We start from the raw sequence: 25,837 nt of genomic DNA on the forward strand, positions 1-25,837 counted from the left end.
GATTATTTTGAAAACTGACCTATAAGCAAGTAAAAAGAATAGTACAAAGTTAAGATAATTTTGTTACTAAACTTCATGGCCCTGTAAGTAATACCTATACGTCATAGGTTCATACTCAATTGCTGGAGATGAAATTTTATTATGAACATGTTCATATTTATCTGTCTATTCCTAATGATTGACACATCATTTTCATAATTCCTACACTGTGATATTACCATTTATTATGATTGATATAATTTCACAGTGTAAGGACAGCTTGGATTTTGAATATATTATGTTGCAAGAAAATATATATGATCTTTTACCAAGTCAGTAATGGTCTTATGATGTTTGTTGGAATGATAATTTCACAACAGGGTTTCTGCAACATTGAGATTTTACAAAATAATTTACTGTATATATCCGAGTATAATCTTATACGCGAGTATAATCCCACCTGCTATTTTATTCTAAATATGAACACATGAAAACTTCTGGTCAGTTGTTAAAGTTAAAGAAATCCAGGTTTAATCCCACACACTCATTTTCAACAATAGTCTCACAAGACTATAATCAGTCATACTATGCCGCTTTAGAACAAAACGAAAACCTTTCAAGCTGAAAAACTTTAAAAGAACATTTTTCTTCAAAACCAGATTAATTTGGGGATTGATCGTGGCTGGTTGTGTAATGACGTCATTATTGTCTACAGATAGTCAAATGTTTCCGCCATTCAGTGACCTTTTGATGTCAATTGCTTTGTAGCTAAAATAGAAACTATTTTTAAACCAATATTGATGATCAAGACTATAATCAAGTGGGGTTTGTAAAGCAGTAATTAAGATCAGTTCATTTTGTAGTTTTTTGGAAGGAACTATTTCTGTTGGAAAGTAAGTACTGTTCTTTCAAAATGTGGTTTTAAAACCATATTCTCTTGATCAATAGAACCTTTAGTATTTCAAAGAAAAATATGACATATTAGTTGATTGATAGTACCATGGATAAAATATTTCTTCATGATAGTATCACCTGATGAGCTTCAACAGTAACATTTCATTACATATAAGATCACTTCCTTTGTTACGATATTAATGGTACAAAATGCTGCTTATGCAGCACTTGTAATGCAATTGCAGACTTGCAGCAAGTGTTATTACCACTCTCATAACTTTGATCATTGGACAATAAACACGTTATTATTAGCCAGCCTGAAGCAAATGAGTTTCAACACGGAACTTGTCTTAATTCTCGCCCAATATCTGACATTTGCAATGAGAAAAGAAATCTCTTTGCAATTCACATACAACACATAAACATCACAGAGAATTTCTATAAAATCTGCAAAACTTATTTTTGACATTTTTGTAGTAAATAAATATAATTAATTTCATAATTATTTCTATGCATATGGGGTATTTTTAGACTAATATTCATTTCCAAATTAAATAAATTTAGATTTATATTCAGATTTTCTTTTCTTTATTCTGATATAGCACTGTAAACATATGCATTTTACTATTATTTAAAATAATTAGGATTTAAATTATCGTATTTTTATATTGTTATTTAAATTGATTGTGACCAAATAAATGAAAGAATGAATTGGGAAAGTAGGATTCATTTATCTATTATACAGTAAAACCTCTATTAAATGGACACATTTGGGACCTGACAAAGTTTACTCTTTTAAATGGAGGTATGCCTTGAAAAGGAGATTGCCATATTGTTAAAATATATTTTGCTCTTCTTTTGTTTTATGGGTTAATTGGAATGTCCCCTGAATAATAATAATACTTTAATTAAATAATGATGAAAAGATTGTTTTAGGCCTTGTTCTAGGTCTATTGGCTAGGTAGAACAATTAGCTTAATATACATCATGATCTTTAGTAGGTCTACTTACTTACTGCATTTTCACTGCTGTTCTATAGGCAAAAATGCACTTCAGGCAAAAAATGCACTGAACCTACTGGCTACAGGTTGAACTCAAAAAGTAGTTTTTAATTGAACCAAGAACATTGTTTTTATCTAGTAAACCTTTTCTTACACTTCAATTTTTTTTGTACTGACACAAAACATGTTTTGTAAACCATAGTCTTAATCGGATACTTTCATATGTTTTCCTAGACCATTGTGTTGATATTTTTACAATTTTTAATAGACTATGTATCATACTGATTTCTATATCTCTTTCTCATTGACGCTGTCAGACTTGTAGTCATGTGGCCTATATGTAATAGCAGAAGTCTTGTTGACAGAATATAAATGATAATCAAAAGGTCTAATAAGATGAACTTTAATTTGTAGATCTGGTGAAGTCCTCAAACTTATTATATGAGAGTAATTGTGGAATTTTATATTAGAAAACCAAATACTCGTAAAATATAGTAGTATAAAAATTGTATTATAATTTGTTGTAATTTCAGGTTTATTGTTTATTTATATTAATATCAATAAAGCAATAATTTTCTGTCAGTAAATATTACAATATGTTTAGTTACAGAAACAGTAGAATCTATATTGAGAAAAATCATCAGGTTCCAAATTGTCTTTTGAATAGAGGATCATTTGATGTATTTTATAAGCTGTCCCATTAGGGGGCTTGCGATTTGAGACAACCGGGGACTAACAACTAACCTAGGTCAGGCCAACTGATGTGTCGTTGGTAACCATCAAATCCTTGTCAAGGTGGGGAGCGTGGACACACTGCCAATATTCCTGCATGCGTGCCATGAGCTAACATGACATTTGTTCATCGCTCGTTGCAAAAATTGCAAAGCTCCCTATTTTTATTGTATTAATATGTTAATATTATGTTAATATGCTGGTTGAATAAATAAACAAAATGAAATGAAAGGATAGGGGTTGTCTGTGGTTGTAAAACATATATTGCTCCTCGTTCACTTTCACAGTGAATTGTCCCCTTAATAGAGGTTTTTTAAAGAAAAGAAAAAAAGATTGTGGGATTACTTGAATTAAAATAGGCTAGGCCATCTAGAGCCAGATACCTGGTAGCCTATACCAGATCATGATGTTGGGATCATGATTACACTGTCAAATGCTGTATACAGATATATGAATTATTATTTTCTTCCATAGCTATGAACTAATCCATTTTATATTGATCACTTCTTTTCTGAATTCAATTTACATGCTATTTTAATGATACTATTCCATGTTTCACTTATCATCTTATGTTTTTATTTCCATCATTTTCTGTTATTTTAATCATATTAGAATTAGAATCTATTATTTATGTTCTTATGTTTATTTTATTCACTTTCATTGCCGCTGTCGACAGTACCAAGCTGCCCATATGAGTCTCTTTGTGGACGTAAGCTTATTGATCTTAAACATCTTTTTTCATGTTTCAGCCTGCCTGGGTTATTTTTTTCTTTGTCACTTTTGTCCGCTAGAAAATCTAGGCTTCACATAACACAATGTTTTTAACATGCTTGCTAAAAATGCTTTTGGTTTATTATTTTAATGGTAATGGGTTCCATTTGTGGTGTTCTTTATTTTTTTCTTAAACGTATTCATTAAAAAATGTCATTTCATTTTGTGTCATGGTAAATTTATTGTAACTGTATTTTTCGGTGGTTGTAAAAGATGATGTAACACAGCGCCGATTGCTTATCTAAATATTTATCTTTTGCGCAATATCAAAGTTGTTTTTGTCTGCGGTTGCTATATCCATTTTGACATTTCATTAACTTGCTCATCATAATATATTTTTTACTGACCATAGCTGACATATATTTTTTTAACACGAAAGCTTTGAAATCTCTTTCTGTAATAAATCTAGTATTTTTTAGTCTCGTTTTAAATGTGGTTGAGGGTACGTTGTTGGCATATTTTAAATGTGTGCATGGGTATCATAATTTTTGGTTTTCCGCACTTTGTGGATAACCCTTTGACAAACGTTGTCACCAATAATACTGATAGTGTCAAGCTTAAATAAGGAATATACATAATTAAAGTGAGGCCCCAAAAAAAGGTTGCGTAACAGGTCCAAAATATAGGGTAGCCAGGTAGGTAGGTTGGTAGGTAGGTAAAAACTGTAATCATTCGCTTTTACTCAGTATTTTGAAGTATATTAAATGGTCTTTATTTTGGAAAACCAACTTGTTTGTTTTCAATTTTTTAATTTGTTTTCCTTTTAATAAATAAAATGTCTAGTATAAAGAAGAAATAAATCAAATAAATAACAAAGATAAGAATCAAAAGTAGGTATTTCACAATTGGTCTGAACTTTTGGCATCTATGCAAATAATGTGGTTGAAGGTTTTATGTGTATTTACATTAAAGGGTTGAAAGGAGTGTAATTAATTATGAGGGGGTTGAAAGTTGAAATACTCTTACATGACAATAGATATATGTATTTTATATACATGCAATCAATTTGTATAATTTGAACCACATTCACCCACTATATGTATGTTATATATATATACATATATGATCATGAAATACTCCATTAAATTTTGGAGGCAATCCAGACCATGATCTCAATTTTGGACCACTTTTTACGATTTTACTAATTTCACATCAATCATGGCATCAAATATTTCTTTAAATATTAATGAAAACTATTGACTATAGATACGTACTAATTTTGTTTTCAGAAATATGTTTTATATTCCTTGGGATTATTTTGTTTTCTCAAATTTTAAAATAATTTAGAAAAATTTTACTTATTTTTGCCAAAGATACAATGTCTATTTCATGCATGACTGGTTCCGTTTATTAAGACAGATTCATTCCGAGACAGTTATATATATTAACACCTAACAACATATTGTAACACACTGGGGACTTGGCCCATCTACATTATAAGCTTAAGACATAATAATTTAAATTTTAAGATAGCTTTCTTTTTTCTCCTGGGAAATAGAATAACAAAGTGGACATGTTGGTAAAATTTTATGTATAGTCTTAGTACATCAAATAATAATCTGAACAACATAAAAACAGAAAACTAACTTGAATTTGAAAAAGGATAGATTATTTATATTTCATAAACTCTAATTTTGCTTGAATATGTTTACATAATAGATATTAATAAAGTAGTGTAGACCTGGGTGATGCCATATTTACACATAATATGTTTTACAGAAGGGAAGACGGTGTCAATATTGTCTTGCATTCTGTGAAATGGAACAAATGTGGAATATAGCTGAAGTCGGGCACGTTCTTCAATGGTTTCCTACAGTATTTCAAAATTATTAGGTTCAGATGTCTTATTAATATCATCCGATCAAGGAGATATAAATATTTTATTTTATATACCTCCATGGTCTAACCCAATATTAGACATATTCGACTGTGCTGTTTTGAGCAGATAATCGGCAGCGAGCTCCACAAAATCCTCAGTTTATTACTGTGTAAGGTGTTTGCGAGTGACCTAACTGGCAATTTTTACTGTATCCTTTTAATAATGATTTAAAACTTGTATCATTATGCCAAATTTGATTCCTTTAACGGGTTGATTAAACTGTAACAAAAAATGCTACATTTAGGTTTTGTAAACTTCAGCAGATGAATGGCCTTTCAAGGTCTCTTCAAATCAATTATAACAAACCAATTGACAAATGAAAACAAAAGACTAATATAATGCATGGAAGAACGATAAAGGCTGCAACAATGAATTGACAAATACAAATTAGACATAATAAATATGTCAAAGACCATTGAACATTTGATAGCTCCTTTTGGCTGTTGTACTATAGTGGTGTAATATAATAGTGAGCTTTTGACCGACAACCAAATTATGTCATGTTAGTTCATTGTACGCATGCGAAAATATTGGGACCATTTTTACCTTGACACAGGTTTAATGGTTTGTAGGTCCAGGTAACGGCCAACGACATTGACTGACCTAGTTCGGTCATCGCAAATCGCAATGATAAAGTGACCCAGCCATATCACAGTGGCCTTGTCTAAATTTGCCCAGTCCATATTTAAAGTCCCATTCCCTACCTTTTGAAGATCTAATTTAAAAAAAAAAAAAATAAATACATGGTCCTCTTGCGATAACTTTTTTTGTCTTTAAATGTCAACATGCATTGCGCACGGATTGATATTTTCATTTTTCTTCTTTCAATCGATCCTGAGGCCAAAACAAATGGAAGACTCGTAATTTTCAGCAAAGATACAGGATTTCCCTCAATTTGTATTAACGGATTCTGGCAAAAACAGAAAGACAATTAATGCAGCAACTAGACAACGTCAGGCTAGGCATATAGCTAGCGTATAACATTTTTGTACATTTTATTTTTTAAGCACTGATATCTTTAATACCTAGTAAGAAGCAAATTGGAGATCCTGTTGCAAAAACTTATTTGTACAAGAATTTATGGACTGACATTTTAAAATAACATCTAAAATACATAATGTAGTCTTTCAATAGGGACTATGTCAAAATTATTTTACTGCAGTAACAACATTTTGCTTACTCTTTAACCTGTTTAGGCAATTATAATTTAGATAATAATTATGTTTTAGATAACCATAAACTGTTTATTGCAGTGACTGCCTCATAAACCTCTACATTGAAAGAAATTAAAAATCATATGTTATTGCACTAAATAATTTTGACATGATCCCTACATCTATTGATCAATTTTATTTGTAATTTCCAATGGTAATGTAATTTTGATCAATTCAAAGATTGCACAGTGTTAAAGGAAAATCCTAGTTTCCAGCCAAACTGTTCAGAAAGCTCAAATCACAATTTTGTATTTGATTAATATTGTCGATCTGCATAAAATAGATTTGCTTTCCAATCAAATTTCTATAATTGCACAGAAAACATAATCCAAATATTGTGATACTGTAAGTCGGGTCAGAGAGAAAGTTTATATTGCCCTTAGGAATAATTACTTTATTTAGATATCATGATAGTAACAAATATAAATTTTATATACACACCTTCTGATTGGCCGTATGTGGGCATGATATGTTTCAATCTGCATAAGAATCTTTCTATAGACAAATATTTCTATAAATAATTATGTTTGTCTTTATAATAAGTATTGGTCTAATACCATACAAACTTAGAAAGAAGCTCACTGGGCTTATTGTCTGCTTTTGTTGGGAAATATGTAAAATTGACATGGAATGTGTAAAAAATAACATAATTGAAGTAGCAATTCACGAAATCCTAAAAACCCATGGGCTTCTTTTCAAGGTTTTACAGTATACAATTCAACTTTATTTTACAAAATTTTTAATTAAGATTTAAGAAGTGAACTAATGAAAAACTATAATTTTATATTTTCTATGAATAACATACACTGCTTAGTATAGCCTAATTTTATTTTCATTTATTTGGTAAAAAGTTTCCAGTTGGTTGGTTTAGCATGGGGAATTTTCTACTTTCTATGGACATTTTTTTAATGTTCTTGATATTGTGTTGTCTTTTTTTTGGTCAAATACTAAATAGTTGTGAATTAACATAAATGCTAACATTTAATTTTCATTTTGCAGATAACTTTTTCTTGTTTTTGATGTTGTATTGTTTTTATTTTATGCCATTAAATTAAAGTGATTTTGTCCAGTTTAAGTACTAAACATTTCAAAGTTACAATTTTTACATTTTATTTGCTTATTTTTGATACAGATATTTATACTTTTATCAGTTAATGTAAAAGGTTTAGAATAATGTGATTTTTCTTATTTGTCATACTTGGTGAATAATGCTTTTCAAACAAGGTTGTTAATATTTTGCTGATGTCTTTATAGATGCCAATTTGTATTTATTATCCAATCACAGATCTTTATATGTCTATGATTAAAAGCATTTAGCCAACTCGAACAGGAGCGATTAACATTTTTTTTCATTTGAACAGGCCATCATTTGAATGTGTATGGTAATAAAAATGATATGAAATTAATATTTTTTAAATATATATATATATGTTTAGAATTATTTTCTATGCCTAATGTGTTTATATATATTATATATAACTTGTCGAAGAATATAAAATGTAATAGAAGAAGATGCACTTTTTTTAATGTGACAAACCAGCGTTCGTTACTTACAGTTTCGTTACTCGACATTCCTCGTATGTCATCTTCAGAGTGACAGTTGTTAAACAAACTGCACCATACGTTGGTTTGTCACATTTCCTAGTTGAATCTACAGATCAGATAAATATTTTCTCTCAAACAAATAATGGGTTTTTATTTACTGTCAATAAATAAATTGGTAGTTTGACAACAAAGAGTAATTAAGAATAATTTTAATTAACAGTTAATTAATTTAAATTTTAGCTAAAAAGACTGCTGCTGGAACATTTGATGGGGATGCATATTTTTACTACGACCTCAGCAATGATGGCATAGACAGCAGCAATGACGATATCACGTTTGAATTCCGAACACAGCATACAACAGGACTTATACTCGGTGCAAAACACCAATACGACTATTTGTATGTTGGGCTGTCAGACGGTCACTTGCATGTTAAGTACAATGTTGGAAGTGGGGCGTTTGATCGTAAGATGGGCTGGCAGTCTTTGGCTGATAACAGTTGGCATCGTGTCAACATTAGACGTACGTCACAAGAGGTAAGTGTAAAAAATAGTTTGTTTTTGTACATATAAAGTATAATAGAAACTAGGAACATTCCTATTAAGCCATTGCAAATAAATTAACATAAAAGTGCAAAGAGTGTGTTATATATCCCAAACAATTAACTCCCCCTCCTTTCAAGGACAATTAAACTGGTTGTAGTAATTGCTTGTGAGTGTGAGATATTCCTTGTAGTAATTGTCTGGATAGTAATTGTCTAGGGTTAGTTGTATCTTTCTAATCCGGGAGAACGATGTTAGGCCGGGAGACAAGTCCAAAATACAGGAGTCTCCCAGCCAAAATGGGAGTGTTGACATATGCTACTGTTTACAATTATTTTTTCATCATGTATGCTGTATATATGTTTTAAAGGTCTACTTTTGATGGTAAAGTAGTGCACTGTTCATTTGTGATAACAATCTCTGCCAAGGGCCATATCTCATGACTTATTACTGGTGATGCCATAAGTGTTGCAATTGTGAGTTTTATGAGATGAAATTAAAGATGTACAATCATTAAGAACGTTGTTCTACTCTTGATGGGTTTGACGCCTTATTGTCTACCGAATGCCTATAAATTTTTATATCTACCAATCAAGAAAATTGCATTTACATGCCAGGAGTATTTAGTTTTGAATAGGCTCTATTAAGTTTCGATACATGCAGTATGATGGTCATTTTAAATGCACTTTTTATTTTTAATGTACATGCATGGAGATTTAGTGTGAAAACATGTTTAACCACTTAAATAGTCTAGCATTACTCCAGAAGACAGTTGTAGTATAACAACCTATATGACGAGAAATTCTCAATTTTGACCTTATTTCCTTTTTGGAAATACAAAGTGTACTGCAAACCTAATACTGAATCAGTTAATGAGCTGTACTAATATTTGCTCAGAATTCAATTTAAAATATTGTGCACATATCTGGTAGAACTGGTAAGCATTTTGTATAGCCTACATCATTCAAAATAACATAACCATTAAAATAGTCTTTAAAAAGGAACTGGAGAAAGTATCTATTTGTTCTCCAAGGTCCTGTTTCTGCTGCGAAATAATTACCAATTAATAAATTTGTTTTAAAAAATGAGTTAAATGGCAGCGTGAAAATAACGGCTAAAAACACCCAAACAAGTGGCAGTTAGAACGCAATTTAACCATTTATTGCTGTGCAACTTATAGCAACAAGGCAAAATAGCAGAAACACAAGGAGACAGTCAAAGCAAGCTAGGCCAATCAAAGTACAAGACTACACGTATACATAATTAAATTTGCACCTGTAAATTCTGACAGCAGACAGTTTTACAGTTTTTTTTGGTCATTTTTTTTTAATGAGTGGTAATCAGGTTTTCGAAAGAACTTTAGTACATTATGATCGCCGATGCAAATCGGTCATTTATATATACAGTAAATTCAATAATTATTCTAATGATAACAATAATAATAGATAATACTAATAGAATGAACAATTTTGCAATTTTATTATTTTGATTTGTCATTGGAAAGCAATAACCGTAATCATTTATTTATGAAAATCACACGTTCAACCAACTACCTAGACTGGTCATGCCACAGATTCCTCTTGTTATCATCAATATCAGTGGTCCAAAAATTGGGGATTCAATTCTTGTCTAGTATCAAAATGTTTAAATACTATATATTACTATATTATATATTAATTGATGTACCATAGGTTCACTCATCCACATCTGTTATGTTTATATCATAAAGACTGGACATAAAACTGATTTCCTTAGTTCCACATTAGCTTGCAATAAAATCAATTTAAAAGTCAAATTGTTAAATTATAATACAGACTATTGTTTGACATCATTAACTGTATTTAAATAGCTAACTGGTCAATATCTGTCATCTGTGTTACTAGTCTGTATTCTAGAGGGCGCCACATTGTTCTGATTTGCACCAACTGTTTTTTGTAACTAAAGCCAAGTCCCAGTCTGGACTTTTATAAGGGGTTCTTTGTCAAGGGCATAGCTGGCAGTCTTAAGTTAACAAAAGATTTAAGATTCAAAATTAGAAATTTGATTTTCCTCCACATTATTTTACATATAAAAAACAGCATAATCGGCATATTAAAGTGATCAAACATATTATGTTGTACATAGGATTACAAATAAACATGTTCTTAAAAATTATTGTTATAAACTAATGCTATTAATTTAGGTGACATAACATAAATTTACTAGTAATTTGAAAGTATTTATAATTATGTTAAAGTACTATCATTGCCTTGAAAAAGGAAGGAATAGTTTCATACTTTTTCTGACCATTAACTTTTTTTTTTAATTTTCCTTAATTATTTTGTGTTTTTATTGAGATCTAATCACTAACTAGTGTTACCAACATCAATGTTGGTTTTCAGTAATTTACCTTTAATTTATATTTAATATTTTCTTTATAGGTGATAGTTACAATTAATGACACGTTGACAGAGAAAGGACAAACAGGAGGAGATTACTCAACATTAACAATAACGACAAGGTTCTACGTTGGTGGAATCGACAATACAGATTTTGGAGATGTGGACAACTTTAGGGGCAATATTAGACAGGTAGGTGATTTATACTCTGATTTCAGGTACAATGAGAATAATGTGTCCAGCCGGACTGGTCCCTAAATTTTGTGAATTGCAATGCAGAAGATTTATAAGTTTAATTCAACACTTTTTTTTTTTTATAATTTTGTAGGCCCTCGACCTCCACCCTATTATAAAACCCTGGATTGTTCACTGCATCATTTTATAAACCCTACAGGGCGTACTGATGCTAACAGGGGTAGACTGCATTCCACTTCTCCAAATCATTTAAACAATATGTTTATGCCGAATTTTTCTATTCACAATTACCCTACACGTTCTAGAACTAATATACACATACCTATCCACAACACCAATTATTTTCAAAACAGTATTAGATACTCCGGTCCATCAATGATGAACAGTTTACCACCCCCAATTACAAATGCTGTTTCAATTTCTTTATTTTCCAAAAAATTAAAACAACACCTAATGTTAAAGTATTAAAAAGACAACAATCGAATGTCGCAATTTGATTTATGCTGCTGAACATTGATCTACTGTGGTTTTTTAGTTTTATTTTCTGATTCTACAATTTGATTGATCTATTTTTTATCAGTTTATTTATTTATTTATTTATTTATTTATTTTATTTTATTTTATTTTATTTTATTTTTTTTTTAATTAATTAATTAATTTATTTATTTTTTATTTTTCCTTTTCTGTGCGTTTTTTTGTCTTGTTTGTTTCTCTTTATTTCCACTCTTATTCAATTATCCATTTTATTTGCATAGGCATACCCAGCACAAGATTTCCTCATCTTCTCGGGATTATGCCTTCCTCCATAGCCAATTTTCTTAAATTCACTTTTCTGTTGTTTATCCAACTAACATCTATTTCATTTTTTATATTCCTTACCATTTTTGTTTATTATTTTGTACTGTATTGCTATGGAGGAAAATAAATGTCTTTTGAAATGAAATGAAATGAAATGATTAGTATAATATTTGTAAATAATTTATATATAACATAGTTGCAATGAAACCTGATCACATTAGGCCTACTTGAAATTGAATTCAATACAGTTTTGATGAGTTATTAATATTAAAAATGAGAAATTGCCAATGTTTACACATTTACAAGGACAATTAACAAATTATCCTTGTAATTATTATGTAGCAATTTAGTTTGGTTTAGACTGATTAACTTGCTTGGCAATGAATTTCCATTATATATTGTGAATGAAAATCAAATTAATCTGTTTGAAATGTCCTTGAAAATAGAATAAGAACGTAAGCTAATATTTTCAACAGTTATTAAGCTTCTCACTGTTCCCCATAGGCTATTTAAAATTGCCTGTATTATTTGTGATATGTAATTTAGCCGAGGGGCTGTGATAAAACCCCCAGATCTCATCAATTTTGTGTGTGCATTTTAATATCAGATGGCTTAGTCTGTAAGAATACATACGTTTCATATAAGATATTTAGATATCTTGCAAACCTTGTGGTCAGATTATTTTTAATAAAAAAAAACTTATTGCTTTATTTAATTCCATATGAGTTGCTACACGAAATGTCTAAAGTTTGACAAAACTTGCCAGCCGGCACTAAATTGTGCAACTTGAAATGCAAAAGAGAGGACATCAAATTAAGCTCAGCCCTTCATTTCACCATTTTTAGGCTCTTAAAAATCCTGGATCCGCCACTGCATATACCCTTGTTTACATGAACGTAGTGCATATTAACCAAATTGAGTCCCTATATATGTTAAAGAAAAGAGAAATTTCTGTACATCACTGTTGTGCGAGTGGTACAGTAGACCAATCATTTTTTTAGTGGGCCTGACTAGCTATTGTTGTAAACCAGTTTCTTCCTGTTAACTTATTGTTACTTATTGATCGAGATGAAATTGTTTCATGAAAGGCAACCATATTACACCCAAAAAATAAACGCCTCCCTTGAATAAACGGCTTCCTCAAAAAATGCCCAAAAATATTACCGAACAATAAGTTCGGAATAAACGCCCCGGGGCGTTTATTCATATAAATATGGTACTTAATTACATTATATACATTAAATTATGAAATATTCATTAAGCAATAATAGCAACATACAAAAATGTTGTAATTGTATGTAAATAGATCTTCTATTTTCATGAAATAAGTGAGTTTACAATAGTTAATTTTGAATAACTGACCTAATTCTTTAATTGCAAATTGATCAAAGCTATATTTGAATTGTTAATTATCTTAGAAAACCGCATTAAATTTACATTCATGTATTTACATTGAAAACATTGATAAATTTTTGTTTTTACACTCTCATCTGTTTATTTTGATTTGAGAAATATGCATAGCCAAATAATATATCAGTAGACTTGGATGGTTAGGCCTAGGCCTATCTGCTGGTTTGACTAGCCTACAGTCCTAAGTCCCCTTATCTTGTGAAGAATGACTGTAAATAACTGATTAATGATTCCGTGGCCATATTATATTCACTTAGACCTTAGATTACCTTTCTTAAAATGTGAGAGCTTCCTACACCACTGTCTCAAATCTATCCCACAATGACGCAAAAATGTACATGTTTTAGACGAACAAGAGATTCTTATATCTTTGATATTAATTAAGCATTTTGAGATAAGAATAATTTACAATATTCTGCAATAAAGTACTAGTTTAATAATTGTATGTAAAATAGGAATTAGTTTAGCATTGGTATGCAGATGCATTATGAATCATAAAAGAAATCAGATATTTGAATTGTCTTTCAAAAACGTCATAAATAATAGTTTATGTCAAAATTATTCAGTTTGAAAACAAAGTGATTTAAATGCATTACTTTACCTTAGATTAATTGCTATGAAAATGGTAACATGATACTAATGTTTTAAGTTAATTTATCTGTGATCAATGAAGAATTAATTAACAAAATTATAAGACGCAAATGGAAAATTCAATTTAAGTGTTGGGTAGAGTAAAAGAATCAATTAAAGTCTAAATTTAATGTACTGTACTAACTCTAGTATAAGCCCACCCTGTGTTATATGGCCCCGTTTTGGGTAGTATTCATAGAACCATGTACGAACAAAAGCCTAGTTAACCAAGACCAAAATACAGTTAGAACATCTCATTTTGGCAAAATCTTTTCAGGTGCATCACCACTATGAAGGATTGAAAGAAACTTGTTGTTCAGTCCCAAATTTGTCCCTTTAATAGGGGTTCTAATACATAATGAAATATCTTCAGATTGATTGATTTGCAAATTTTAACCCCTTATTATTTATTTAGAAAATATAATTTTTAATTTTATTAATTTCATTCATACTTTAATAACTATACTTTATTACAGCACTGCTGAATACATGAAATCAAAGAGCTTGAAATTCAGACAGTTATCTGTCCCGATTCCTCTGTGTCTTATTAGTTTTGATCATTTCCATAGATTGTAACCACCTAGACTATAGTAAATATAGTAATCGGACGCTAGATCTAGCTATAATCATCTCGATTATAAGTCTATTTTAATTGAAAGATTAGACTAGTATAGTATAAATATTAAATCTATATACTTTGTTTAAATTTCAAATGTTTTAGCATGTCCATTAGGATATCAGCAAGGTTAACTGTGCATGTCAAGTTTTCCACTGAAAAAGGGCCATGTGTGTAAATTAGTCCCTTCTATCAGTTGCATATGCCAATGGTCAATAGTTAGTGTGTGGCTATTGGTATTGTCAAACCATTATGTCTCCAATCTTGCTTTATCTATACATTTATGTAGTAGTCATAATAATATTTTAATATGGGCATATACAATTAATTTTGTTTGGCGGATATAAACAAAACACAGTAATTAGATTTTCCTTGCAATTAAAAATATCATTTTAATAATGTATTGATATTTGTTATTAAAATAGAAAATGAATAGAAAACACCAGTGCTATAAGATGGTTTTTAATTACATACAGAAGATTGTAAAATTAATTTAACATAGGCCTTCAATAAAGCCAATGTCAACATTTTGGTGATGTTTGTCAATGTTTATTCAGTGCAGTACTTTCAATTCTATCTTCTGTATTAAGATAAATTGTTTTATTTGGCAGTTTTAACTTTCTAACATGATAAATGATGCTACATGTTTGTTAATATGCTGCTGTAGGCTTGCTTTTAGGTACCTTTTATTTTACATTAAGATTATTTCTACATATCAATTGGTATTTAAATTGAGTATGGTTGTCTGAAATTTGCATTATCTAACTATTTCTAATCTATTTTTTCTTATTATTATAATGTCTCCTTAACTTACCATCTTAAGTATAATAGTAGTATTTACATAACAACAAGTATATAGCATTAAAATTGAGTATGTGTGGTATAAATTGATCCTGGCAATTGTGCAGTGTTCAGTTCAGTGAATTAGTATGTTTGGTGTCTTGTTTAATATTAGTGAGTTGAGTGTTTTGAAGTTTGATGTTTAGATCAGTGACTTAAGTATATTAAGTGTGGTGTTTAGCTCAGTAATTATTAAGTATGTTTAAATTTGATGTTTAAATCAGTAAGTATGAGTGTGATGTTTAGCTTATGCATGAGTATGTTTTTTAGTATTTAGCTTAGTGAGTAAAGTGTGTTTAATGTGTGTGTTTAGCTTAGTGAGTATGTTTAATGTGGTATTTAGATCAGTTAAATGAGTATGGCAAATGTGGAGTTTAGTTCAGTCAATTTTTTAGTATGTTTAACTTTTCCCTGTGTGGTAAAATTTTCTTTGAAAAATTGGGAATTTCCATAATTCTGTGGTCATGTGACCTGACAGCCATTGCATTTTTCATCCATTTCTGAAAAAGGTACTTTTTTCTCCAATAAATTCGTATCAAATGTGGTTTTTTACACTAGATAATGAATTAAATTATCAAAAGTATGAAATATTTTCATAATTGTATACACAGAAATCAACAGGTGACAACATAACAAGTCAGTTAAAAAATGATTGTGAGAGGGTGAATGTATACGGTGGCTCTAAGGGATTTCATTGGAAGTTCTAGCCTATTAGAACATTTGATGTTTATAACATGTCATAAATTTTAATATTCCTAAAGATGATTTTTTAATTCAAATTAATTTACAACTTTTGCAATAATCTTGTCATTTGTCAGACAAACTTATTCATTTATTAGGTTTTAGGTTTAGAAAATGAATTTGTTAAAAACAAGCAGTGTGCAGAATATTATAAAACTTTATTGCTATCTTTAAAATAATGATAAAAAAAGAAAATTAACCGCACAACAAGTCAAAGATTTTAAAAACTGTGCTCGATTGTTTTAAAATGGTAGTTACTAGACCATTGGGCTTAGTATATGAAAAACATTCAGTATAGTATATGAAAAACATTAACCATTAAGAAATACTGAAATTGATTTAAAATTAATTATATTTTAAAAAGTTAATTATAAAGTCGGAGAGTGCCACTGGTATAAAACACAATATGTGTATATATAATACAAAAAACATAATTTCATCATTAAGCACACACAATGGCAAGATAGAACTTTGTATGATGAATAAATGAAAGAACAGAACAAATGTTTGGTAATATATATTGATGGAATAGATGCAGATTATAGGAATCATTTGTAAGGCTATTAAATTGCTAGATATGACATAAAAAGATGATGCTAATGAAAATGTACAATAGGCTGTGCAAAAATTGGATTATAAAATGTCATTAGTATTTCCAACAATATGAATTATGAATTCTAACCAAATACAATATTGACAGAAGAACACTTTACAGGGATTTTTATTGCTACTAAAATATGCATGAATCTTGTAAGTTTCATATTGTTGCTTCTACCTCTGTTATCATTATTATCTGAACTACTTCCTTCTTTCCATTATTAGCGTTTAAAAAAAAAAATTATGGCGCAGCACATAGACTGTTATGCAACAGAGTGTCAACCATGGTATTACATATTTAGAATAATATGTTACTTTATTCCTAAAACAATTTCCTAGGCTTCTAGAATGGGTAAAGTAAGATTATAAAAAGCATAATGAAAGAGACGAATATTCTGGTCCTAAGAAGCAAAACCAAACTATTTTTGCTGTAGCTGAAGGACTTTCCCCCAAACAATCCAGATCATCTTATAAACTACTTCCTCTGTGTCATCATCTTCAAACTACTTCCTCTGGGTTGTCATTTTCTAAACTACTTCATCTATGCCATCATCCTCTAAACTACTTCATATGTGCTGTCATAATTTAAACTACTTCATCTATGGCATCTTCTCTAACTCTAAACTACTTCCTCTGTGCCATCATTCTCTAAACTACTTCCTCTATGCCATCCTTCTCTAAACTGTTTCTTTCATGCCTAATTCTCTAAACTACTTCCTCTGTGCTAGCATTCACTAACTAAACTACTTCCTCTATGCCATCATCCTCTAAACTACTTCCTCTATGCCATCGTTCTCTAAACTATTTCCTCTATCCCATCATCCTCTAAACTATTTCCTCTATGCCATAATTCTCTAAACTACTTCCTCTATGCCATCATTCTCTAAACTACTTCCTCTATGCCATCGTTCTCTATAGTACTTCCTTCTTGTCATCATCCTCTAAACTATTTTCTCTATGATGAATCCTGAATTGTGACTGCCATAATAATTCTCTTATAATATCTTCATTATTCTGTAAGCATCTTCTTCCTTATCATAATTATCCTCCTTAACTACTCTCTCCTTGCCATTATCTTCCATGTTGCCATCCACTGTGCAACTTCTTCATTGTCATGACTATCTTGTGAACTAACTACTTCATTTCATTTATTTATTCGACCAAAACACAGATACAGAACAGAACAGAAACAGAGCACAATGGTCAGGGGCAACTAAAGCAAACAATTACTATAACTTTCTGATTATTTTGTGCACCGAAAAACCATTTAAATCAGTTGACTAAAATATCATCGTTTATACTTAAAATACAATGCGTCAAAAGTTCAAGATGCTACGGTAGTTGATCTGACATTAACAGCTGCAATTAAATAAATCTGTTGCGTTGCAGCAAAAAAATTATAAAAAAAAACAAAAAAAACTATAACTCAAAGAGTCAGTTGCCCCTCCCATGTTGTCATTATCCTAAGTCGTCATCACTCTCACCATATGAAATGTCAATGGCTCTTATGTAAGATCTTTTTTAGTAGATCTTTTTTAGTAGATTTGCTTTAGGAAAATTATACCAGGTGTTGTCCTCTGAATAGTCTGCATGTTGTATTATGGCCTATATATAATTTATTTTTCATTGACTTTTTTTTTTGCAATTGATTTGTTTTAAATGTCATCATACAATTTTGTTGTTTTAAACCAAATCCAATATTAACGGCAATGGAAGCATGTTAATAGTGAAATTGTTATTCAATGTTACGTTATACGTAAGGTGATTTGATCGTTCCATAGGGGAATATCAAAGGAGTATAGATATTATTTACGTTGCCTCTTTCCCTATGGACCTAATGTTGGCGCGTATTATATGCAGTAATGCATGCATAGATTATATGTGTTGTTGGAGTCTTAAGATGTCTCTTGTGGACGATAGGTGATAATATGCAAAACAACTGTTGTCGAAACCGCGGGTTACAAGACAGGTTTCAGAACAACCCATCGTTAGAATTATTCAAGATATATAATACTGACAGTGTAATTGTAGTATATGTATGTGACATTTATTTATTAAAATTATTCTTTTATAACGTCAACATTTTGGGATCTCTTTTTTTAAACCTCAAAATACAATGGTAGGACTAGAACAGACTCATCGCTCATTAATGCATTGCATTGCCATGATTAATTATTCAATATTTATTTATATGGCAAAGCATCATCAAATTGTACTTTCAATAGGTAATACCATACTATAGCGGTGGTCTGATAAGACTATGGCAAGCAAAAAAATGATTTTATACTATTGGAAATGTACTGTAGCTTGGTGATTCACTTGTCTTCCACTCCCAAGGTCCAGGGTTTTACTCCACTCTCTATAGCCTCAAATGAGACTTAATTGACGAGTTACTTGCTGTTGGATGTGTATAAAATAAAAAGTGTTTTTATAACTCCCCAACCAACTCCCCAGAAACATGAAGATTAATAAAATCATACTTTGAATAGGCCATTTTGCAGTATTAGTAAACATTTTCAATTTCATAGGCAAAAAATTAAAAAAACATTTATGATTTCGTTTAAAAGACATAATAAATGGTCAAATTCAATCAAAAACCAAGTTTGACTAGTTTTTTATTTAAATTACACTTTTTTAGGTAAAAGTGAATAAATATTATGTGAAATTAAAATGGTAAATTCAACCAAAAAACAGGTTACAGGGGAACAATAATATATCTATAAATCCTTTATAACATTAAAACAAATCTTACTGTAGGCCTATAGTATAGTATGTGAATTTATTTTTAATGCAAAATGTCTGAATCTATGATTTTATAGTATTGGCTATTAATGTTTGGCCATTTAATTATCATCCCAAGTTATGATTTGTTGATATAAATATATAGGCATAAATATTACCAAAATTTGTTTTTGTAAATATATATATATTTTTTTAATGCAAATTATACAGACCTCATTTCTGCTTATTTTGTGCACCGAAAAACCATTTAAATCAGTTGACTAAAATATCATCGTTTATACTTAAAATACAATGCGTCAAAAGTTCAAGATGCTACGGTAGTTGATCTGACATTAACAGCTGCAATTAAATAAATCTGTTGTGTTGCAGCAAAAAAATTACACTTTTTTTTTCTCTGGTTGAATGACATTATAACATGTCATTAATTGAATGGTAAACCATTATTTTTAAATGCCATTTTAATGGTTATTTTTAAATTTTTCTGATGTTTCTGTTTCCAAAAAAATGGAGGATATTTATTCATGCGCAGTTTCCTCAGCAGAAACAGAGCCTTGGATTAAAACCATAGAGTATCGCGGTATATCTTCTTCTGGTTTGCTCTTTTCCGTTTTGTTATTTCTATGTAATATGTCCCAGAGCTGTCCTCTCACCTCAACAGGTTGAAATGTAGTTTAAAACCTTCCCAGTTCAATTCTGGTTATTTTGATACCCCTTTTGTAATGGATACTTGCAACCATACACTATATCTCAATCATATACACTATCTTCCTCTTAATAGTAGATTTAATTTTTTTAAATAAAATAAATTTGAATTGAATTAAAGACTTTCCAGATTTCACAATATATTCTAGTCCTCACAATAGAATAAATTTGAATTTAATTAAAGTAAATTTTTCTTGACATTTCAGATTTATTCTTTATTTCTCACAAAAAAAAATATATAGTTTGAGATAGTTTGAGTTACTGGTAGCTTTTCTATTACTAAAAATAGTCAACAGAAAATTGAATTTATTTAAAATGTCAATATATGTAATGTTATTCCCACTGGAAATTCATGCTACAGGGTTGCTATGCTATTTACAGTAAAACACATTCATATAAAATTCACATAGGAGGAATAATTTGATTAACACCACTCTGGAAAACACTACTCAAAATCAAGCCAAGACGTAAGCACAAAATAATTTGTCGTCGTTAAGTGTGATATACCTTCATGCTGTCTTTCACTGATTCTCACGCAAGATTTGTGATACTGTATGTGTATCGATCTTTATTAGTGTGTTCAGAAAAACACAAAATATTTGTGAAGAAAACGAAGCCTAAGTCTACACTGTTACTGATTTATGTGTGGTGTACCATGAATTGAGATGTAGAAGATCAATATTCAACCCATTTAAGGTTTTTATTTTTATACAACTAAGATAATGCATCTATTGGTAATTGTTAAAGCATAAATTATTTGGTCAATTTTGCTCTTTGATAGATAGATATGAATATTCTGCTTAATCGCAATCCTGCCTATATGCTTATTAGTAAGTTCTTGATTGTGTATTATAATAGGTATTTGATATGTAATATAAACTACATCAATATATCATAATAAAGATTGTTTCCTATGCATGTAGGAATGTTGGTATGCGTGGGAGTATAATATACGTGCTTACGTGTTTACGTAAGTGCACTCAAAATTATCATTTTATGAAAGCAAGGATAAAGCTTTTAAGCATATTTTCTAAACTCTTACTATTGTAAATTTGTCCGATTATACCCATATATATTTTAGATGATGGATCACTTGAAAACAAACACAAGTTTTCATTGTAATTATACGTTCATTTTCTTAGTTATGTCGTAAAATAAAATAGTCTTTTCCAATGACAATACTATTTATAGAAAATTTTAATTTGTTCTGTACTGAAATTGAAATTTTTAACCTTGATTTATTTTAACGTCTTTGGTAAAAATACTGATCTCCCGGAGGGAAACTCGCAAAACGTTAAACATTGATTAGTTTCAATCAAGTACAGTTTGTTTGATTTAAACCAAATACAACAAAGTATACTGTCTTCTAGCCACTTATTATTATTATTCTTCTGTTCTTGGTCAATAACCACTTTATTCTTCTGTTCTTAAAAGACAATCATTGACCAATTATTCTTCTTCAGTTCTAAACAGACAGACTTCAGTAACCACTTATTTTTCTGTTCTTGAAAGATGTCAGTCAGTAGCCATTTATTCTTCCTCTGTTCTGGAAAGACAGTCAATGACCGCTTATTCTTCCTCTGTTCTGGAAAGACAGTCAGCAACCACTTATTCTTCCTCTATTCTGGAAAGACAGCCAGCAACCACTTATTCTTCCTCTGTTCTGGAAAGACAGTCAGCAACCACTTATTCTTCCTCTGTTCTGGAAAGACAGTCAATAAACCACTTATTCTTCAGTTCTTGAAAGACAGTTAGTGATCACTTGTTCTTCTGTTTTTGAAAGACATCAGTCAGTAACCACTCATTCTTCTCCTATTCTGGAAAGACAGTCAGTGACCACTTATTCTTCTGTTCTTGAAAGATGTCAGTCAGTAACCACTTATTCTTTCTCTGTTCTGGAAAGACAGTTAGTAACCACTTATTCTTCAGTTCTTTAAAGACAGTCAGTAACCACTTATTCTTTCTCTGTTCTGGAAAGACAGTCAGTAAACCACTTATTCTTCAGTTCTTGAAAGATAGTTAGTGACCACTTGTTCTTCTGTTCTTGAAAGACATCATCATAAGTGGTTCTTTTGTTTTTGAAAGACATCAGTCAGTAACCACTCATTCTTCTCCTATTCTGGAAAGACAGTCAGTGACCACTTATTCTTCTGTTCTTGAAAGATGTCAGTCAGTAACCACTTATTCTTTCTCTATTCTGGAAAGACAGTTAGTAACCACTTATTCTTCAGTTCTTTAAAGACAGTCAGTAACCACTTATTCTTTCTCTGTTCTGGAAAGACAGTCAGTAAACCACTTATTCTTCAGTTCTTGAAAGACAGTTAGTGACCACTTGTTCTTCTGTTCTTGAAAGACATCAGTCAGTAACCACTTATTCCTCCCCTGTTCTGGTAAGACAGTCAGTAATCACTTTATTCATCTTCTGTTCTTTAAAAAACAGCCATTAACCACTTATTCTTATGTTCTCCATCTTAATTTGTAGATTAAATAGCATCATAAACTCTTCTTATTACTCCAATTGTTTTTCTTCATGATATCTAATAGCCTAACATTGTTTTTTTCTTCCATGAGGTTGTTCTCTTCAATCCATTTCTCAATAAGAGAGAGAAATGATGATGATATTGTACAATAAAACATGATTCTCCAGCAACATTTTATAGTCAAATTAACATAAATGTGTACAAGAAAATGTCAGTGTCTTATTTCATTTAGCCTTCAGTATAATAGAATATGTCACAAGAGAGATTTAAAAATTTATTTTTTGAATAAGGAATGATATTATCTGTTTGTCTAGTATTAAGTGTTCATACTGTTTTAAAACTACCTTATATGACTATTTTGGCTATTTTATGTAAAATAGTAGGCCTATGGTAATTTATAATTAATATTCAGATGTTGTGTGTATTGAAGTATAACATCTTAATCTTAATTTTTCTGTATGTATGTAAATTAGCAATGAGTATCTTAGTCCAATGATACCGCAACTTTCCTCTAATCTCAATAAGGCATCCAAACATCTGTGTCATTTATGCAAATAAGTAAGTTTGGCCAAATTACCAGATGCGAATTTAATACATAAATAAGTTAATACCAATTGTACTGTATAAAGGCAAGTGTAATCATGGTCCAAAGTTAGATGTTGATACGCTGAAGAAGGACTTGCTTAAAGAGCTGACTACCTCTGTCACTGAAACATTGACTGTACAATCAGTTCAGCACTTCATTTTACCAGGTCCTTCCTGAATCTGCCACCTCTGTTTTTACTTTGTGTCTTTATGTACTTTATAAAATCTTTATATAAATAAATGTGTACAGAGAAGGAGTGTGTGTAAAGAGTAATAAGATTTGCACCTACCAACTTTTTAAAGGCGGTTCATCCAGACCCCACCTAAATTTCATAAATTACAACAAACGATAACAAATTAGTTCATCACTTTTACAATTTTAAGTCCTGAGTTCCCAATTTCAAAATTAAGTAGTTGTCCACATTATATCATATCTAAAATTGTCTTTATATAACACAGAAATATCGGCAAATTTGTGTTTTATTGATTACCTACTTATAAATTCAATTTATATAAAACATAATGTTACCTCTTTTTACAGCTTTTAATATTCCTTCATCATTTCTAACTAGTTTTTTTGGCGCCAGATATATAGACCATGTTGTTTACACGACACAGTTCCACTCAGCCCTAAGGACCCTTATTAATCATATTCTTTATTCATTTTATTGATTGACAAAGATTGTTTAGAAAATGTAATCGAATTAAGTAGTATATTTTTTTCCCATTGCAAATGATAATGAGAAAGGTTTAAAGCTGTTTTGAGTTTAAAAGGGAAATTACATACATAGTGGTTTTTAGTGTTCCTTTAGATAAAATACAGATAGGGATTATCTGAACTGAACAGAACTTGATTGTATCTCTTTTATATCAGAGGTACAGTCCCAACGAGATGTGAGCAACAATTATACAGTAAATTAAAAAAATATGAAGAAGAACAAATCACATAATATTTACAAAGTATGCTTTGTCATGACATGTGGTAAAGTATATGTGAAGTAAAAAGGAAAAAAATAAATAGATAACAAATTTAGTTAATGTTTGAGGGTGGTTATATAATCATGACATTTAGGAAGTTTTTCTGTGTCCTCATGAAATCCCAAACATGTATTGGCCATAATTATTGTAGGAATACTAAGTATTGTCCACTGAAAATGACAAATATGTTGTAAATCATTCATCCTCTTCAGAAAATTTAGATTATGCCCTCTATGAACTTGCAGGATTCACAGTGCAGCCCTAACCATGGCTGAGAAGGACCAGTATTCTGATATTCTAATAAAACAATTTATAAATCCATATTTTATATTTCAGCTTTTCTTCAGTGGCTCAAAGATAGAACTTGCACTGTTAGAACTTGCTGAAGCTAAGGATCCAAGGATAACGGTGATGGGTAATTTGGTTATTGGCATTGAGGATGTTGAAGAGTTGGACCCTATAACTTTCAGGACTCCTGAGTCAGTCTTGATTGTTCCAAAATGGGAAGCAGGTGTAAGTATACAGAACATGTACTAACAATTATTTCCTGATAATTAATTTATCTTATATTCCAGCACAGATCTGACAATTCAAGTATTATGGAACTTTCGTTTTCCAACTATCTAGGACCTTGAACTTACGTCATTTTAATTTCTTGAATTACACACTTTTACACAGTTTTGGTGTACTCTAGGCTAGACCAACGACATGACACAATATGCATAGATCAGAGGTCCTAGATCGTTGATAATGGAAAGCTAACACACATCAATACATTGTTGTATCTAGTAATTTAATACTAACATAGTAATTAAGTATGTAATTTATTATCATAATGTTATGCTAAGTAGCTATGATGTATGTCGTGGTTGTTTCCCACAGACAATACATTTTTGTTTTAAATATAAGCCTACTCCTTGATTTGCCACCTGCTTGACTCTCACACCTAGGTACCCCAGAGCCTATAAGACTAGCTTTCTTGGAACAGTTCTGAGATATTGGAGAGACGATAGCAGCATTTAGTGATGCTGAAAGCAAAATGAATTTAATGCTCCTTTTTGGTCAGTATTTCATTATGCGGATGATAGAGTGTGTATGATATTACGTCCTCTGTTATCAATTATGCAAAGGGGTATTTTGTTTGACGCCCATCAAAAATTTAATCTGTAGATGGTGGTCAACCTATATACCAAATTTGATGCTTTTGGAAGAAACATAAAATATCCCTAACAGACTCCACTATAAACATTGTGGATGCAGTTAATATGCATGTCTTACGATGAAATAAAAATGTTGAACCAATACAGACCTAAGACTCAGTATATTAAGGTTTTCATAAAAAAAACATGTTCTTACAGCAACGCTGCCGGGAATGTAGAGGTTTAAGTGATGATACTTTTGAGGAGGTGAATATAAATGGGGTGTGCATGAGGGAATAATTTTGCTAGAAAAGCAAATTCAATTTGTATGCAGGGTATGTTGAGTAAACAATTAACAAGCAATTAATACATTTTGGAGTGAGGTAATCATCATGGTAATGGGTACATTTGCATGATTACGTATGCTTGGCATGCAAGCAATAATAAAA

General features: G+C 30.4%; 1 protein-coding gene across 6 annotated transcripts in view; it reads left to right on the forward strand.

The window, feature by feature from the left end:
- Positions 1–25,837, forward strand: part of LOC144852479 (neurexin-1a-like) — a 122,865-nt gene that overhangs the window by 59,125 nt on the left and 37,903 nt on the right. For 3 of the 6 annotated variants that reach the window (XM_078710297.1, XM_078710298.1, XM_078710300.1), the window contains 5 exons: positions 3,283–3,315; positions 8,256–8,551; positions 10,978–11,127; positions 24,586–24,762; positions 25,608–25,655. In XM_078710297.1, the coding sequence (XP_078566423.1) occupies positions 3,283–3,315; positions 8,256–8,551; positions 10,978–11,127; positions 24,586–24,762; positions 25,608–25,655 (704 nt within the window). The remainder of the gene's footprint in view (positions 1–3,282; positions 3,316–8,255; positions 8,552–10,977; positions 11,128–24,585; positions 24,763–25,607; positions 25,656–25,837) is intronic. The other 3 variants (XM_078710299.1, XM_078710302.1, XM_078710301.1) reach the window with 2 other exon arrangements.

The sequence above is a fragment of the Antedon bifida genome, chromosome 9 (genome assembly GCF_963402885.1).
Source record: "Antedon bifida chromosome 9, ecAntBifi1.1, whole genome shotgun sequence".
In the NCBI taxonomy this organism is placed as follows: domain Eukaryota; kingdom Metazoa; phylum Echinodermata; class Crinoidea; order Comatulida; family Antedonidae; genus Antedon; species Antedon bifida.